Here is a 17,766-nt window from a genome sequence, read left to right as displayed (position 1 = left end):
CTTTATTCTTTTTTTTGCTACACATTTTACATTATTTGCATTTTATAACATGTACAAAATTTAAGGGGTTCACGATCCAAAGTGTATCAAATTCAAAATTCAGATCAATTTGTTAAAGGTTCAATTACAAAGGAAATGTAGATTTGTAGCGGTGTAGATAAAAATAACCATTTCCCCTCTGGTGTTGAAAACATGACAATAATGCAGTAACAATGCAAGATGATGTTCTACATCAATGAAAATGGAGCCAAAAAGTGCAAATCTCCCGCAACAAAGGAAGGTTGACATTTTCCTTTAAGACATTACATGCAAACAAAAAAAAAGCTAGAGACTGCATGAAATCACAGGAACACATCCTTTACAAAGGTGTTCCACCTGGCTAAGACCCTGTTACAGGAAAGTGACGTAAGTATTATATTTTGTTGCCATATCACATCTGGTAAAACAGAAAAAAGACAAAAATCAGCCACCATAACCAGAATATGTGGAAACGGTGTGGCATGTGACAGTAACACAAAGACACGGTTTCAACTGTCTGGTCTCCTGTCCAACCATTTCTCTTCCATGATGTGGAACGTTCTCAAACCTAGAAGACAACCGGATTTTATAACTAGCTATCAGTGCCAACAGTATGTGTATGTGAATGACCAGTGTCTATTGCAATCCTCAAGCTGCATCAAAGAAAGGTATATGGCTACACGAAACGAATATGAATAAGAAAATTTAGCCTGGTTTAAGTCCCTTCTTCATTAAAAAAATAAAACAACTTACTATGAAACTTTCAACTTTCATATATGCTTGGTAACCACCACACACATTCATTAACCTGCCAAATGTGAACAGCTTAACGTGGACATGAAACACTACATATATAAAAGCTAATTTACACCATTGAGCCCTGCTCTCAAAAACTGACGTAGATTTAACTCTGTCTGTGAAACTGGCTTTAAAAAAAAAGTGCCCAAATTGAAAGTTTTTAGAATATGTTTAGCGCCATCTTGTGTGAGTACAGAACGTTGTGTCACTGTAGTTCATGTAAGCTAACTGGTAACAGAAACAGTAATTCAGGGGAAAATAAGGACACTTAAAATAAAAATCAGTTTAAGGGGATCACTTTTGTGCTGCCCCTGGCTGTAACAATGAGATTTATGTTAGAAATGAGGCTATACTTTCTACTTTAACTCTCCATCTCTTAAGATGTAAATGGCTCGTTGTTGTTTGGCTAGCTGCACCGAATGGGAAAATCCACCTGCTAGCTGTAAGGGCAGGTTTTTAAAGCTCTTTATAAACGAGAATAGTGTGGAGGAGAGCCTGTTTGAGTCAGCTGGAGGGTGTTTCAGCAGACCGACGACCGGAAGTCAGAAACTCTGATTTTTCCTCGTCTGGTCGTGTGTACCAAGCTGCACAATCAGCTGATGTGATCAGCGTTATTTTATGCATTTTTTAAAATCTTACAAGTGAGGAAAAGTAAGTGAAGGAGATTGTAATGTGGATGTAACCTGTGATATAAACTGTTTAACTGTGCTTGGGAAAAGACAGGACATTTTATTAGATAAAACAGCGCTGATCACATCTTGCAAACATCTGCTTTGTCAGCTGATTGCACAGCTTGGTGAGAAAAAGCTGTTGTGTTGGACTCCAGTTTGTCAGTCTGGTGATTCAAACAGGCTCTCCTCCACACTGTTCTCATTTATAAAATGCATCAGAAACCAAAACATAACGACTAACAGGTGGAGTTTCCTGTTTTGCGTGCAGCTAGCCAAACTACCTAAAACCACTTACTGCTTAAGAGACAGAGAGTGACAGTGGAGTCGATTTGTTAGCATGAAACTCATTGTTGCAGCCAGTGGCAGCACAAAAGTAACCCCCCAAACCGATTTTTAGTTTTAGTGACCCTGTTTTCCCCTGAGTTATTGGTTCAGTTATTAGTCAACTAACATAAACTAATGTAAGTCTTTTTTACTGCAACCAACCCGACGATATCACGGTCTATATTGACACAAGATGGCGCTAAACATGTTTTATAAACTTTAACTTCACTTAATTCGTAAATCCAGCTTAACAGACAGTATTACATCCATGTCAGTTGTTGAGAGCAGGACTCCATCATGTAAATTAGCCTTTACACATATAGTGGTTCATGTCCACTTTAAAAATTACCGCTGTGACACAGCAACTCGGAACACATTCAATTCAAAAGCCCTACAACAGCAAGCGACAGTGGCGAACTCTTAAAACAGAAGGGTGATAATGTGAATTTAGTTGCTGCAGAGAATTAAATGAACCAAACTTTACAACACTTGTGATTAATCAAGCATTGTGGTATTTGAATTGAATCAAATTTACCCTGCAGTATTTAACTATATAGAAATTTCCTCCCTGTGAACCTCTTGGAAAAGTGCCCAACTCCTCTCGTCTTTTCTCCTGTATTCTAGATCTGGAAATGTAAAAAAAAAAAAAAAACAAAAAAAAAAAAAACAAGCCTTGAAGCAGTAGATGAGTGACAAAAACAATGCTGGTTTCATTTCCAGAGTCCATTACTACAGGATGAAAAGCTCTGCCATTTCTAGCCAGGCATAAGCAGAGCTTGGACTTTGTCAACTGGCAGCATAGACTTTGGGTGGCAAGGTCGCAGCTGTACAGGAGGAAAAATATCTAGATGAGAGTCCACACTTGGCTTGGTAGCACCGAGGAGGCTGGAGGAGAACCACGACAAATGAGGCTGATGGATTTCAAAGGGGCTGTGAGGGAGGACTGATGAGGTGTTTCGAAGCCCGCAAGCAAGAGGAGGGAGTGTTGCGAGACAGCCAGGACAGATGAAGGACACAGGAGACCAGGTCTGGGAGGCTTCCACATCAGGTTTCGTTTCAGGATGTATATGACCCATCGAGGCAAGCAGGGAACCCCAGAGACACAATACAGATGTTTGTGTGGAAGATAATGGAGGCCTTTGACTGTGGTGTTGCCTGCTTCCAGGTGAGCCAGTCTGACGGTTAACACTCTTGTTGGCCAGAACACAACAAGGGAGGCGGCGGGCTGAGGAAGAGGTTTCTGGACTCAGGTTGGAAGCCAAAAAGTGGGTCAGGCTGATCTCATCTGGTGGAAGAAGAGACTGGCCTCCTCTAGAGAGACTGAGCTGGTGAATCACAGCACTGGTGGCAATAAGGCCAGCCACACTGGTTAGATAGACCAGGCCAAGCATACAGGATACCTGAAAATGAATTGAGATGAAGTCTTATGATGAAACGCAGAACTGCATTAAGGAAAACCCATTATGTTTTCTTTATTTTCTGTCACATATACACTGCTACAATGAAGAACGCTGATATTTAATAGGCTCAAAGTTTAAATAATGAGGTCAACCTATGTATATTCACTATGAACCAAAAGAGACGGTACTCTTGGATGTCTACGATGGCAAAGAAAGATATTCGTCAGCTCAGGCACACAGCTCAACGAAGCCCCACCTACCTTTTCTTCAAACCATTTGTTTGAGAGGTGCAGCCAATCAGACAAAGAGTGGATTTAAGGGACAGCAAACTGATGGCTTATTTCAGACAAGAAATTGACTGAGTGCCCACATGATGGCCCATAAGAAGGTAAAAAATATCCAAATAGCTTTTGCCCCCTAAAGAGCAAGGGCTATACTAAAACTTTGATGTTTTATGATGTTTTTATTGTAATACGTCAGCCTGTTATGGGATCATTGTGACATCGCAGGGCATTGTATTGAAAAAATAAAAAGTGTGTTAAAGAGCTCTCTCCATGCCCTTTAACTTTGGGGGGAAAAAACAGCTCAGAGAAACCATAATGAGTAATGCGTTATATTAAAGTTGACCTTGGGGAAAAAAAAACAACCGGGACAGACAAACAAACAAACTGATCCTAATATGTACTTCCTTCCCTTCGAGGAAGAGAAAATATGGAACTGGAAATGGGCATAAAAGGTCTCCTTCAATACTTTGTGCACTTTGCTTGGTTGTAAAACTATAAAATGGATCAATTAAAAAAGCACTTAAATATAAAGGCTAAATATTAACGTTGTAAAAATATGTGTCCTCTTCCTACCTTAGTAAAGTGCTGGTAGATGGCTGTGAGGGCTTGACTCCATACAGAGTGCTCTAGCAGCACACAGAGGTCAGTGTAGCTGAACCAGCCGCGTTTCATCCCCTGCCGCTCTGCAATGCTGGAAATACACATCACAAACAGATATATTTGAAATGAAAGGCTTTAATCAATCCTGTTGTGTTTTGTAGGCTAAATGTAAATTCTTGTAAATGCTGGATTTTAGTGTTGAGTTACAACAAACCTGGTCTCCAGTTGACTTAGTAAATCAAAGAAGTCATTCGGGTCAGCGAAGAGGCTCCACTCCTTGAAGATATGACAGGAAGGTTTGGACACATCATTTGAAGCAAATGTTCGTGCAGGCACACCTTATTTACACACGCACACACAATCACTTACAATGGCGTTCAAGAAGTTCATCTCCAGGTTGTTGACAGTTTTGACATCCAACTTCCCAGCTGCTCCCCATTCATCATTGAACACCTCCTCTTCTTCACCTTCATCATACAGGTACTTGCTGGCAACCATCTAAAGCATGAATAAAAGTTTACAGTATTTCATGGCACTATCTCGACATTATGCTGGCTTAAAAAAATAATAAATCATAACAAAATCTCACTTAGAATGACATCTGAACCCTAAAAACATACCATGGAGATCAAGAAGAGGTCAGAGGAGGAGATCTTTTGGAGGTATTCAGGGTTTCTATGTCTAAGCCTTTCTATGTAAACAAGAGCCAGCATCATGGCACACGGAGAAATGCAGGCCTCCCTGAAACAAAAACAAATTGTTTTAGGGACATGATTTAGGGACAATCGCCCATTTCTAAAAGAATGAATAATATCTGTCTACCTTTACTTAGTACAGCACAAACCTGGCAACATGGGCAGCATACTTCTTCTGGAGCTTTCGTATTGGGCTTGGGGCAGACTTTTGGAAGATTTCGACGGCAATATCTGAAAGCAGAAAGTCAGAAAAAGTCAAAAAGAAAGCGGGCTCCAAGTGTGATTTTTATAACCCTCTTTTATCAGTGGTTCTGATCATTTAAAAAAAGACATTGTTTAATATACAAACTATGCTTTAAGCACCTGAAATAATATTAACAACAACATTAAACTGTCTTATAATAAGTCAGAAAGAAGAATTCATCCGGAACAGATTACTTCTAAAGCAGAGCCAAAAACTTTATATGTATAATAAATTTGGCTAAAGCTTTAAGTGACAGTAGACGCTTTGCTTACCTGTAACAGGGCAGGAAAGGGCATCTAAAGAAACATCATTGTCCAGGCCATAATATAATCGCTTTCTCACTCTTTCGGTCAATTTCTGGTGTCCAGGAAGAAACTATACGAAACACAAAATCCCAAATTAGGTATATTAGCTTGACTATTATGGAAACTGTTGGGTGAACTTAAGCTGCTAGGCGATATCAACAAAGAAAAATAAAACAATTAAAAATGATACAAAAAATTAAAAAAAAAAACAAGCTTAGCATATTTAAACCAATGCTAAAATGCTAACAGCAGAGAGTAGCTCTTGTTTACCATAACTGCTGCTAGGCTTGGGCTGGCCCGCAGCTCGTCGGCGGAAGTCTAAAATAACAGCTACCACTAGCATTATGCTATCAACGGACGCTTGCTTACCTTAAGGTTTTTAAGATTTACACATGGTAAGACTATTTGTACAGGTGAATACGTATCACACAGAAGAGTAAAGCATCTGTCTTCGCCTACTCGGCCAATATTTTGGGACAGGAGCTTCAAAGTTTACTCGCATAAGTCAGCTAACGCTAGCTAAAGCGCCTAGCCTTAGCTAGCGTGGTGTTAGCTCAACAACTTACCGTGAACTCTTGGAAATCCGAGAACTGAAATGTATTCTCGTTAAATAAAGCGTCGAAATCCATATCTACGACAGGTTAAACATTAGCCCGCCAAATAATGAGAAAAGGACAACTTGGCCTGGCTCCCTCCTGTTTGGTAAAGCTTGCAACGCCCTGACTGAGGGACACAGACGGTGACAGCTGAAACCTCCAGCTGTTTCCCTCTCTTTCCGGGCACATACAGATGCTGGGACTCCAGGGGGCGCAGTCTGCCGCTGTTACACGAAAGTTAAATGCAGGTCAAAAGTTTTTCTTCCATTTCGTCCTATTTTATTTCAATTTTTTGAGTATATATGGCCCATTTAACCCTTCGATGAAACCACAGCCTCAGAAACTTGAATTGTTGTTATTGTAACGGAGCAGAATTCACTGACATCAAGCCATCAGTTGCAAAAAATTCACATGGTATGGCATGACTTACCAAAGATATACAACTCAGTTAATTCATTATAACACACAGTCCAGCCCATAATAATAATTTCCTGAATCTATCAGTAATGTGATATACTACCACCTTAATATTAAAAAAAAAAATCTAAAATGGACAGGAAATTGTTTTAATTAAAAAACCAAAAAAGTGGAAAACATATCATTTATTGCTCATGTGTACACAATGAAATGTAATATGAATATGAAATAGTTCCACAAAACTATAACTATGAACAACATACTTCGTGAGGTAGATACAAGACAGCACATTAACTTACTTAGAAGTGTATGGCTGTTCTTACTTAATAATTAAACATCTGTTACTGCATAGACATTTGATTTTAAGACATCTTAATTCAGATATTTTCACTTGTTAATTCAGCACAGGCACATATAAATAATGCTATTGCTATGTCATCATTAAAGAAAAGAAAATATTTATTTTTAATCAGTGTCACAGGAAACACTGATGATAAGTGCCCGTTGTTTTATTTCCTTAATAAATGGAGATGTACATCAATGCATTACCAGCTCTTCTATCCTGCTTTATCTTCTGCCTAGCTGATGACCTAAAGCCTCAATGTGCAAATACGCTTTTCTAAAAGACTAGTGTCACTTTAAAGAACACAAATTCAGCAAACAAAAACTTAAAATAACAAAAAAAAACTAAATCCCTGATGGCATGCATGTAATCTATTCTTATCCACAAATCATTCACAAGGTTCCATTAGTATCTCAGTGCACTAAGATGTAGTGTCAAGGCTGAGTTCCCTTTCATATGCCTCAGGTCATATTATTGCTCCAGAGTCGAGGCAGAACTATATGATCACTGCAGTTTTTCATTAAAAATAAATAAAAATTAGTAAGGTGATTTTCATGAAACTGGCATCATAGAGCCATGAATAGAACAAAAAGTCTCAAACTGAGCTGAGCAGTCTGAAGCCTGTGCTTTTGGTCTCCTGTATACGTTAATCTCTGGCTGTCTTTACATGAGCATCCACAAATAGTATATCTATGAAAGAAAAAGCGCAATAGGTCCTCTTTTAAAACTGTGAAAAAGAAAAAAGAAAATACGAAGTAAAGTAAAATAAAGTAAAATAAATGAAGGTAAGTATAAAAATAAATATGAGGAATGTCAAATAATTGGAGGTGATTTGTAGGGTTAGGAGGATTATACTAAAAAAACAAAATAGAAAACAACCTCAAAGCTAGGCATGATTCAAGCTCCACTCCTGTTTAGCAGTTTGGTTTTTAAAATGTCAAATCATTTGTCTCTCACTTTGTAAAATCTATCAAAAATATTACTTCCACCTTGCTGAATGCTTAAATCAAACATAACCTTTTCACAATCACAACAAAGAATAAAAGTGCTAACAGTTTTTTTTCTTAAAGCAAATACATTCAGTGCCCGTGGTGTCCTGAGGACGTCGATGGTGGCTGCAGTTTCTCAGACTTGCGATCTTTGGTTTCGGTGTCTGATGATGAATCTGGGTCCTGAGCCTGTTGTTGCTTCATCCACATGTTTGCATATAAACCTCCTTTTTGTAGCAATTCCTCATGTCTGGGATGGAGAAAATGTTGTTATTTACTAACTGTTCAGTGAACACAGAGATGTGCTAATGCGAAACACAAAGATTACTCAGTACTCATTGTAAGTCCTGTGAAAAACTAAGTACGCCTTTACTGTTTCCACAGGAAATTAAGTCCACCATGAGAAAGATTGTATGTTACTGGATGTTGTTTACAGGAGTTTCATTCAAAACAATCAGGCACACTTACCGTCCACGCTCAGCAATCCGCCCTTCATTGACAACCAGGATCTGGTCTGCTGCGATGATGGTGGACAACCTATTACAGAGCAATAACGGACCCACAACTCATCGGTGAAATAAATGAAGATGGATAAATTCACTTAAAAAAACCTGACAGTACATGAATTTATTTACCTGTGAGCTACAACCACTGTAGTGCGATTGGCACAGACTTTGGCCAGAGAGGCCTGGATGTTGCGTTCTGTCTGTGTGTCCAGGGCAGATGTGGCCTACAGAGAGATAATATTAGAAAACTGCAACTAACAGCAATGAGTTTACACTTGAGATGACAGTTCAGTCACATACCTCATCCAGCAGGATGATTTGTGGTGCTTTGAGGATAGTTCTGGCGATAGCCACCCTCTGCTTCTCTCCTCCACTCAGCTTCAGTCCTCTTTCCCCCACCTGGGTATCATAACCTGCCTGACAAAAACACAGGAAGAGGCTGAAAAAACTTCTTGCAAAGTATTAAAATACAACAGTCACCTCAAAGGCACTTTATATTGTAAGCTAAAGACCAAACAATAACAGAGCGAAAACCCCAACAATAACATCAAATCCCCTACAAGCATGGACTTAACGACAGGGGGAAGAAAATATTCTTTTCAAAAGTAAGAAACTTCTGGCAGGATTGGCTGCAATCAGTTGGGGGTGAGGAGAGGGAGACAGAACAAAAGACACACTGTTAAAAGAGGTGAGTAAAGAAGAAGCATAAGAGGGGCCTGAAAGTTAAAGGCTCCGCCTCCCATTCTAATTTTAAATACTATAAGAACCACAAGTAGGCCCGGAGTCTGAGGACATGTGGTACTATAAGGACTTTCAGATAAGACGGGGCCTTATCTGAAAGCTTTGTTCAGAAATATGCATGTAAATGGTATAAACATAGATACATAGAAACACCCACAATGTTTTCAACAGTATGAAACAAATCTTTGAAGTCACAATGCTGAATAAACCAAGGAATTAATGTGCACATTACCATCAGGGAAGGTCATGATTTTGTCATGGATATCAGCAGCGAGTGCAGCCTCCTCCACCTCCTGGTCATTAGCAGTGGTGCGACCGTAACGAATGTTATCCCGGATGGTGTCGTTGAACAGCACGGTATCCTGGGGAACCACGCCGATATGAGATCGCAGAGATGTTTGTTTCACCTGAGGAAAGATGATGAGAAAGTAATAAGCAGTTTAGACTCCGTGTATGTGTGTGTGTATATATATATATATATAAGCATGCAGTTACAGTAATATTAAAGACAAGACTTTATGACTTCTGCTTATATTATTAATTTTACTGGTTGTTTGTTAATGTCTTGAATTTCCAAATATTTCTCACACAGTAGCTCTGGTGCCAAACCTCTTACCTTTGATATATCCTGGCCATCAATGCGAATGCAGCCTCCCTGAACATCATAGAAACGGAAAAGCAGTCGAATGATTGTGCTTTTCCCAGATCCCGACGGCCCAACCTGAAGGTATGTTAGTAATCCGTAATGTTAGCAACATCTTAACTGCTCAATGTAATGCTGGGAAGCAGGAAACATCTCGCCTCAGACTCACCAGTGCAACTGTCTGTCCTGGAAGAACTGTGAAGGACACATCCCTGAGAATCTCCATGCTGCAAAGCAGTAAAGAAATCTAAGAATGAGCCATGCAAGAACACACTGAGACTGAAGTTTTAATAAAAGAAATCAACGCAAAAATAAACCAACCCGTTTATGTAGCTGAAGTAAACGTTTTCAAACTCCACTTTCCCCAGTTTAAAGAGAAGGCTTCCTGCATTTACTTCATCCTTCACCTGCATCAGGCAACATATAAAGACCATAAAAAACTCAAAACACATAAAACCCCCCCACTGAAATCACCGCTGCAAATATTTACCCATCTATAAACATACCTCTTGATCTTCTTCGAAAAGTTGGAACATGTTTTCCATGTCAATAAAGGAAGTCTGGATCATTCTGCAGGGAAAGAAGAGAGAAACCAACAGTTGGCAAAAGGAGTCAAACAGAGTGTGGTTAAATAGCTTACAGTATATAATGTGTTATCCTCCTTAAAAATACATAAAAAAGCAATATCTTTAAAACAGCAAACTATTTATAATCTAATGACTTATCTGTATTTTCTTACCTGTAGTATGTTCCAAACCAGTTGAGTGGAATGTACATTTGGATGATGTAGGTACCGAAGAGAACATAATCTCCAACCTGAGGTTAGAGTTGTTTTTATGGTCAAACTGAATTGGACAATTCCAACTAGCATTGTATTTCTTAATGTTCTGAGTATCTATTAAACATAAAGTTCATCCACTTTCTGAAATAAGCAAATCAGCTCTCTGCCCCGCCTTTTAAAACAACTTTCTTTTAATCGGCTGCCCCTCCCAAATGAGTGGATGGGGCTGTCTGAGATAACCATATTAGCGATATACTAAGGATTTACTTGCACAGATGATGATCCTAGTATTTGAAAGTTTGGGCATGTTCATTATCAGTGTCTACCAACCAAATGTGGACAAGCATAGTGTGTGCCATTATTACAAAGTCAATACCTGAAACTTGCCCTCTGTGACAAAGTATGCACAGAGCAAGGAGCCTGCTAGCAGTCCTAATCCAATGACGACATTCTGGGTTTGATTGAGCAAGGCCAGAGATGCCTGCGCCCTCCACTCTGAAGCCTACAAACAATCAGAAACATGAGTCAAGACTTCAAAATATAGACTTCCAATATACAGCTACTGGTATCTTTGCAAAAATGTCTTATTCTCTGATGCTAACAAAAGCCAAGAACCATTAAGTACACAACTCCAGAACTGAGACCACTAAATAAAACACTTTTGTCCAGATCAGACAACAAGTGTAAGTTTTGTTTTTGGTGAAATTATGCTGCTGCTTTTCTGATTTTTATCAGTATGTTCAAGGACCCCTGATGCCAGCACGTTACATGCAAAGGATTAAACTGCATATAAATTGTGGTAAGAGACAGGTATGGATATCAGGCTTTTGCACATGCATACAATCTCACAATGACTGGGATCCATAAAGAAAGGACCATGTGTATGCACAGCTTTATGAATATGACAAAAGGAAAGTTCATGTTTATCTGCTTTTGTGTAGACATGCACACACATACAGGCTGTTGTCTATGTACATTGAGCTTTATGGGCCCAGAATTTCCCAGTGAGCTAACAGGTTTGCTCTACTGGCGAAACAGCAGCAGAATATTATGGATTGTCCAAATATTGTCCCAGGAAAATCAAAGCAGTAAAATCACACAAAAAACACTGAATTCCAACATCCAGTTATTTCATTTTGTCTTTGTTTTGAAATCAAACCTGACATAAATACTCATATTTTCTGGGTTGGCCACCTGGTGTGAGGCAACCTACTACATTTGCTTCCACTCAACATCTTAATACTAAAAGCTATCTGAAAGGTAGCAATAACTAGAAAGACTGTAGCAGAGCAGGTTTGCTCTGACTCCTGTTAAAGTAAACAAAGACATTTTCTAGTGATACAGCTGAAGAAAGAACAGCAGGGGAAGGCGTGGCAAGCCTTGTAATGCTTTATCTGCCTGACCTGACTTACCTGATAATTTAAGATTGCACCCTCAAACCGGCCGACCTCATAGTTCTCTGCATTGTAGTATTTTACCTTTTCAACAGGAATAAAAAGCACAAACAGTGACAAACTGTAATTTAGGTGCATTTTAGGATGAAAGAATAAAAAAACAACAACAACAAAACTTTGTGAACCACAAACTTATTTAATGTACCGTCTCAAAGTTTAACAAGGAGTCCACAGCCTTGGCCTTGGCAGCGTTATCCATCCGATTCATTTCTCGTCTGTACTTGGTTCTCCATTCAGTGATGATGATAGTCATAGCTGGCAAACACATTAATGTGAAATTACTACACAGTCAAAGAGGATCTGAAAAATCTATCTCAGGCCATGCGGAACTACACAGAAGATTAGCACACTTGAAGGTTTTCATTATTAAACTGGGTCAAAGCAAAGCTAGTTGAGGTTCAAAAGGTTCAACAGGCATAACTTACTGAGGTAGAAGGTCATGCAGATGAAGATAATAAGGCCAAGCCAGGCATTGAAATAAGTGATGAAGTAGATGATGGCGATGATAATATCAGCAATGGTTGGAAAGATGCTGAACACTATGTAGCTGTGGAAAAACACCAATACCTGAGTTTAATTTTTCTTCAGATTCTAACATGAGAGAAGCATTTATGGATAAAAAAAAACAAACATTTATGTTGGGCATAAATGTTTTGGGCATTTATGTTGTAAACCTTGTTGGTTGGTATATTTTGTCAGCAGGTTCGTTTATGAGTTACTCATTTGTTTATAATTGTTATGATCCTGACCGTTACTATCTCACCTGACCAAGTTGTTAACGGAAGATGTGCCACGGTTGATACTTCTCAGTACTTCACCAGTTTTGCGGCTCAGATGCCAGCGCAGAGAGAGGGAGTGCAGGTGGCCAAACAGATTGACTTGAACCAGTCGATTGGTGTACTGCTGCACGCGGATCCAGACGAAAGTGCGTACGTTACTCAGAAATCCAGAGGAACCTGAGAAGAAGAGAAGATGACGGCATTGTACTGCAGTGATTTGAATCATATCTGCCTAACAGAGTACAGTTTGTTCACGTTAATGGGAAGTCTTCTTCACAAACCAAGGTTAATTATGGCGTTCCACAGGGTTATTTGCTACGACCGAATCTGTTTACATTATACTTGCTTCCCTTAGGCTATATTATTAGAAGACATAGCATACATTTTCACTGCTATGCAGATAACACCTGGATTTATCTATCCATGAAGCCTGATGACACACAAATTAGTTATGCTAAAGGAATTTCTAAAAGACAATTTTTTCTGTTTGTAAATTCAGATAAAACTGGCGTTATCATACTCTGCCTTAAAAAAACTTTATGGTGTCTAACCACTGTGAGGAATCTTGGAATCATTTTTGTCCAGGATACTTCCCTCAATGCACATATTCAGCAAATATGTAGAACTGCTCCATTGCATTTGCACAACATCTCTAACCTTAGACACAACTTGTCTCAGAGTGATGCTGAAAAACTAGTTTGTGCATTTATTACTTCTAGGCTGGTTGTTCTTAAAACTCCCTGAAAAGCCTTCAGTTGATCCAAAATGCTGCAGCAAGACAAGTGACAGGAACTAGAAAGAGAGAGCAGATTTCTACCATAATAGCTTCTCTTAACTGGCTCCCTGTTAAATCAGGAATTAGATTTAAAACCCTTTTCCTTAAAAACAAGGTCTTGAATTATCAGGCCTCATTTGATCTTATCTTTAAGTCCTCACAGTACAGTATCAGTACAAAAGTGGAGCACTTCGCTCTGCTGGGTTACTTGTAATTCCTTGAATTTTTTAACCTTAACTCTACTTGATGTGACATGTGAGGCAGAAATTCATTGTGCAGCTCTCTACAATGTTCACTGTCTACACTGGGCATCCATGAGGTCCTACCTGCTCCTCCACCCTGCATGAGCTTGAGCAGGACATAAATACACACTGTAACAGCTAAAGTGTGCCAGCTGCTGCCATCAGTCAGTTCATCCACTGAAAACAGATGAGACAAAATGAGGCTTTCAAGCTGTGGTGAAAAGATTCAATGAATAAATAAAAAGCATTATGAGATTTTAATCTGACTGCAACAATGTCACTGCAGTACCATCAGTGTGAGTGACTGAACATTTGAGTCTATAGTGCATGACGATGAAGACACATCACTCACCAATATACTTGGAGTAAATAGGTACAAAGATATTAACAGCCCTCTCCACTCCCAGCAGCCCCAAACAGAAGAGGACCAGCAGCTGGAGAAACTTGTTGCCTTGTGGCCACATGTAAGGAACAAGCAGACGGACCTTCTTCCAAAATCCCTTCCAGGTGGACTGGTTCTCCTCTGATCTTCCCAACAGGCTCTGACCCAGAGAAAGATATGAAACCATTAAAACAGCGTTAATAGAGTATAAAAGCATAGTTGCTGATGTGTTTCAATATACAGTGGAAGTGCTGCAAGTGCCCTGTCACTACCTGTCTACCGTTTTCTACGTCACGCTCATCTTCATTTATCAGTAGCATGTAAGGTCTCCTTGGCAACCCTGGAGCTTTGAGACCAATGAAGAAGAGCAGCCCAGTGCTAATGTAGCGCATCATCCACAGGAACAACTGCACCTGAAGTTTTCATAGATGTTTACACACACATCAGCATGGATACAAAACAGCGTTTAACACAATGGTAACACAATGCTAACTAGAAAAATTTGCATTTCCTGCGAAAATGCAGTGTGGATGCTTTAAAGCTGAAGCTGTATGCAAAAACTAGCTGAAAAGTTGCAGAAATTGTAAAAACTTTGCAGAAGCAAAGGAACTTTGCTAAAATGGAATAACTTAGCAGAACTGCAACATCTTAGAGGAAACATAATACTTGGCAGAAATACAATAGCATAGCAGAACTTAGCAGAAATATTGTAACTTACCAGAAACATGATAACTTCTCAAAAATACAAGAATTTAGGAAAAATAGTATAAGATAACAGAAAGAATATATTTAGCCAAAAATACTTAAACATTACGGAAACACTATGATTTAGAAAAATAGTACAACATAGCAGAAATACTGTGATTTACCAGAGACACTGTGATGAACTATGAATATTGTCATTTTAAATTAATACTATGGTTTAGCACAAATACTATCATTTGACAGAAATACTATCATTTGGCAGAAATACTGTGTTTCAGCACAAATACTCTGGTTTAGCACAAAGGAGATTAAGGAGATATGACAATTCGAAAATGCCTCTCATTACAGAAATCAAGCGGTGATTTTGAACAAACTCTCCATTGACTTTCTATGGAGAGTTTTCCGACTTTCTGTTGGTCTGAGGAGATTTGCCAAAATTCTATAAATTCCACAACAATGATAGTGACATTTTCAGAAAGCCAGCAAAAATACCTACGTTTTGATGTATAATTTGTGGAAGTTGAGTGAAATTTGAGCAAGTAGCAAGAAGTTGTTCGGACATGAAGAGAAGACTGCGAAACCTTCAGTGGCAACAATAACAACGCATGTATTTTGTGAGAAATCACAATTTTGCAACTCAAAACTTTAAGAAGCATAAAAGTAAAACGGTAAAAGATTTGAAAAAGCTGATTTATACCTGAATAGCCCAGTAATTTGAGAACATTTTAAAGTTTGAATGGTTGTTCTACGTGAAAATATGAGGAAGTAGTTAAGTTTCAAAAACAAGCTAATTTTAGCAGAATTGCAAAGTTTCCCATTCATTTCAAATTAAAGGAAAAAAGCTTAATATTTTAAAAAGTATAATAGTGAAAAATACCAAAAGACATAGCCGTTATTAGCAGAAATAGCAGAATAGTTTAAAATTTGAACGGTGAAAATCGGCTGAAAATTGTGGAAGTAGATCCACGGCGAAAAGTGTACGGAAACACCAAGAAGGAACTCAATAGTGTGGATGCTTAAAGCATCCACACAATAACACAGTAATGTGAATATGCTGAAGACTGTTAAGTGTTTTATTGAACAGTTACCACACATCTAGGTAGTTTACTATTATAATATCATTTACTATTAAAATAGCACTTTCATAATGTTGACTTTATGGGATGAAGGATGCAATACAATAACATTTTGTATTTGGCTTAGGATCTGAAAGTCAACTGAGCAGTGACTCAGCAGAAAAGGCTCAGGCATGTTTATCTTCCATGGCACTTTGTTTTCTTTTGTTTACTGAGCAGACACTTGATACATGAGCCTGACTGTACTACTCTGAGGAGTGGCGCTAAAAGCAGACTCATTTTTAATATATAACTAACCTTTGGCTCATAAAGACTATTTAATCACACACCGAAGAGCTTTATTAATATGCTGCAAACACACTCTGATCAACTTATCTTAACGCTAAATAAATAGAAATGGAGATTTGAAGGGATTCATTCTAAATTCATGAGAATGTACTTTGCAATTACACAGTAATCATCGTATATTTATAAATACATTATTTGTTTTCTACTAAATAGTATTAAATCACTGTACTGTTAACCCTAAACAGATAGGAATGGGGATAAACTGCATAATGCAAGGTAAATGCAAGTATCAGCATGAATATTTTGAAAGTAGTCTTCACTTCTTTGTTAGGTTCCTGGAACACAATGTTAAAAAAATATCTTATGTGAGCGTTCACCTGTTGTGGTTTGTTCTCCAGGCCCCACCACCACTGAGGACTGTACCAGGACACAAAAGCCAGGTTCTCAGCACAGAAAGCTACAGCCCAGAACAGCAGCAGGACGGCACTGTGTCCTCTTGTCCGATCCGACACCAGGACCCTGCACCTCTCCACCCTGAGTAGAGCCATAGCCCAGGCCCATCCCAGGATGGAAAAGCAGCCGTACAGCACCACATACCCTGGAAGCTCATCTGCATTAGTGGCTCTCCAAATCATTCCACCCAGAAACTGGATGATCAGAAAGACGTGGAGGACCTGCTGAAAACCATAGAGGCAGGAGCGAGGAATGAACTTGCGCTCCATTTGCGTGCCATACTTTTGGTAGCATATGCAGTGGATGGTGCCAAGGAGGAAGGAGAGGGAGAGCAGGATGGTGGGGACCAGTGTGAAGTAGAAGCAGGGGGCGATGCCTTCATCCACCCAGGTTATGGAGATGGAGGAATTTGCTTCACAGTAGCTCTGCACAAACACCATGGCTGCAGCTAGGAGAGAGAAATCATTTTAAAATCCTAGCAGCAAATCCTAACAAAGACATCCCGCCTGTACGAGGTGTTTTATAGTATACCTAGAAAGAGGAACTGCTTTGGCTCTTTTACATTAGGCACTGATTTATGCGATAGTAGTAAATAAATACCGACATACAGCTAAAATGTGTGATAAATACTGTAGGCAGATAAAGAACAAATAGTGTAAGCAATTATAATTATTACCTTATAAACTTATAACTATTAGACTACATTTCAGAGGGTCTAGAGATGAAACCGGCTGTTGTTGTTAGTTTTTAACATTACCTTTCCCAGGCAGGCAGCTGTGAAGTCCAAACACTGTACACAGTCCACTTGTTAGTAACCGAGGCTACTCCAGGGAGACGAGCGAGTCCTCCGAGCTGTTATTAGCTTGCTTATCGTCTCTAACTGTAGTTCAAACGACATTTAGGAATGACACCCAGAGCACAATAACTCACAGCTATGTGTCTGTCATTACTACCACCAGCTGTGTGTTACACTGATGAAGCCGGTGTTCGGAGTCCTCCCAGTTCTTCTTCTTCTTGTCAAATTTTCCTGGCGAAACCGTGGAGTAACGCTACCAGCTGGCACGGAGTGTGAACACACACAGACACACCAAATAAAAAAACAAAAACAAAACCCTTTTAAATCAAATTAGTTTGTCTTAAAAACAATGTATTAGAAATTGTACACGGACCGCTAGCTTTTAAATCAGGTCCAGTATCATTTTCATCTTAATTAGGATCAGTAGTTTCTTCTTCTCCACTGCCTGGAGCAAATTTAGC

At 39.0% G+C, this 17,766-nt stretch overlaps 2 protein-coding genes across 2 annotated transcripts; both read right to left on the bottom strand.

The window, feature by feature from the left end:
* cnppd1 (cyclin Pas1/PHO80 domain containing 1) lies at positions 1–6,099 on the bottom strand. The gene is made up of 8 exons (XM_085347622.1): positions 5,906–6,099; positions 5,307–5,409; positions 4,940–5,021; positions 4,716–4,836; positions 4,465–4,593; positions 4,310–4,371; positions 4,069–4,186; positions 1–3,211 (listed from the first exon to the last, which is right to left on the bottom strand). The coding sequence occupies exons 1-8, from the start codon at positions 5,966–5,968 to the stop codon at positions 2,567–2,569; spliced, it is 1,323 nt and encodes a 440-aa protein (XP_085203748.1). The 5' UTR covers positions 5,969–6,099; the 3' UTR covers positions 1–2,566.
* A 1,675-nt stretch (positions 6,100–7,774) lies between these two features.
* Positions 7,775–17,380, bottom strand: LOC146608676 (ATP-binding cassette sub-family B member 6-like). The gene is made up of 20 exons (XM_085347619.1): positions 17,267–17,380; positions 16,434–16,957; positions 14,260–14,400; positions 13,958–14,147; positions 13,690–13,782; positions 12,573–12,765; positions 12,235–12,356; positions 11,955–12,064; positions 11,768–11,833; positions 10,732–10,857; positions 10,314–10,390; positions 10,081–10,144; positions 9,896–9,981; positions 9,744–9,801; positions 9,548–9,652; positions 9,164–9,338; positions 8,491–8,603; positions 8,320–8,414; positions 8,153–8,221; positions 7,775–7,934 (listed from the first exon to the last, which is right to left on the bottom strand). Exons 2-20 carry the CDS (start codon positions 16,947–16,949, stop codon positions 7,775–7,777), a joined length of 2,559 nt encoding a protein of 852 aa, XP_085203745.1. The 5' UTR covers positions 16,950–16,957; positions 17,267–17,380.
* Positions 17,381–17,766: the final 386 nt, after the last annotated feature.

Source organism: Diplotaxodon limnothrissa, linkage group LG23 (genome assembly GCF_057381915.1).
Source record: "Diplotaxodon limnothrissa isolate DT_005_m linkage group LG23, D_limnothrissa_male_GT1.1, whole genome shotgun sequence".
Classification (NCBI taxonomy): domain Eukaryota; kingdom Metazoa; phylum Chordata; class Actinopteri; order Cichliformes; family Cichlidae; genus Diplotaxodon; species Diplotaxodon limnothrissa.
Note: the sequence above shows the minus strand (reverse complement) of the source record. Positions and strands in the feature narration are given on the sequence as shown.

What these genes read in the sequence shown, in the direction of transcription:
- cnppd1 (XM_085347622.1), bottom strand. Translation starts at nt 5,968, where the DNA reads ATGGATTTCGACGCTTTATTTAACGAGAATACATTTCAGTTCTCGGAT. An exon ending in CCTTTCCTGCCCTGTTACAG is followed by an intron (nt 5,022 to 5,306) that starts GTAAGCAAAGCG and finishes TTCTGCTTTCAG; the next exon opens with ATATTGCCGTCGAAATCTTC. An exon ending in TGAACTTCTTGAACGCCATT is followed by an intron (nt 4,372 to 4,464) that starts GTAAGTGATTGT and finishes CATATCTTCAAG; the next exon opens with GAGTGGAGCCTCTTCGCTGA.
- LOC146608676 (XM_085347619.1), bottom strand. Translation starts at nt 16,949, where the DNA reads ATGGTGTTTGTGCAGAGCTACTGTGAAGCAAATTCCTCCATCTCCATA. An exon ending in ATGGCCAGGATATATCAAAG is followed by an intron (nt 9,339 to 9,547) that starts GTAAGAGGTTTG and finishes ATCTTTCCTCAG; the next exon opens with GTGAAACAAACATCTCTGCG. An exon ending in ACAGTGGTTGTAGCTCACAG is followed by an intron (nt 8,222 to 8,319) that starts GTAAATAAATTC and finishes GCTCTGTAATAG; the next exon opens with GTTGTCCACCATCATCGCAG.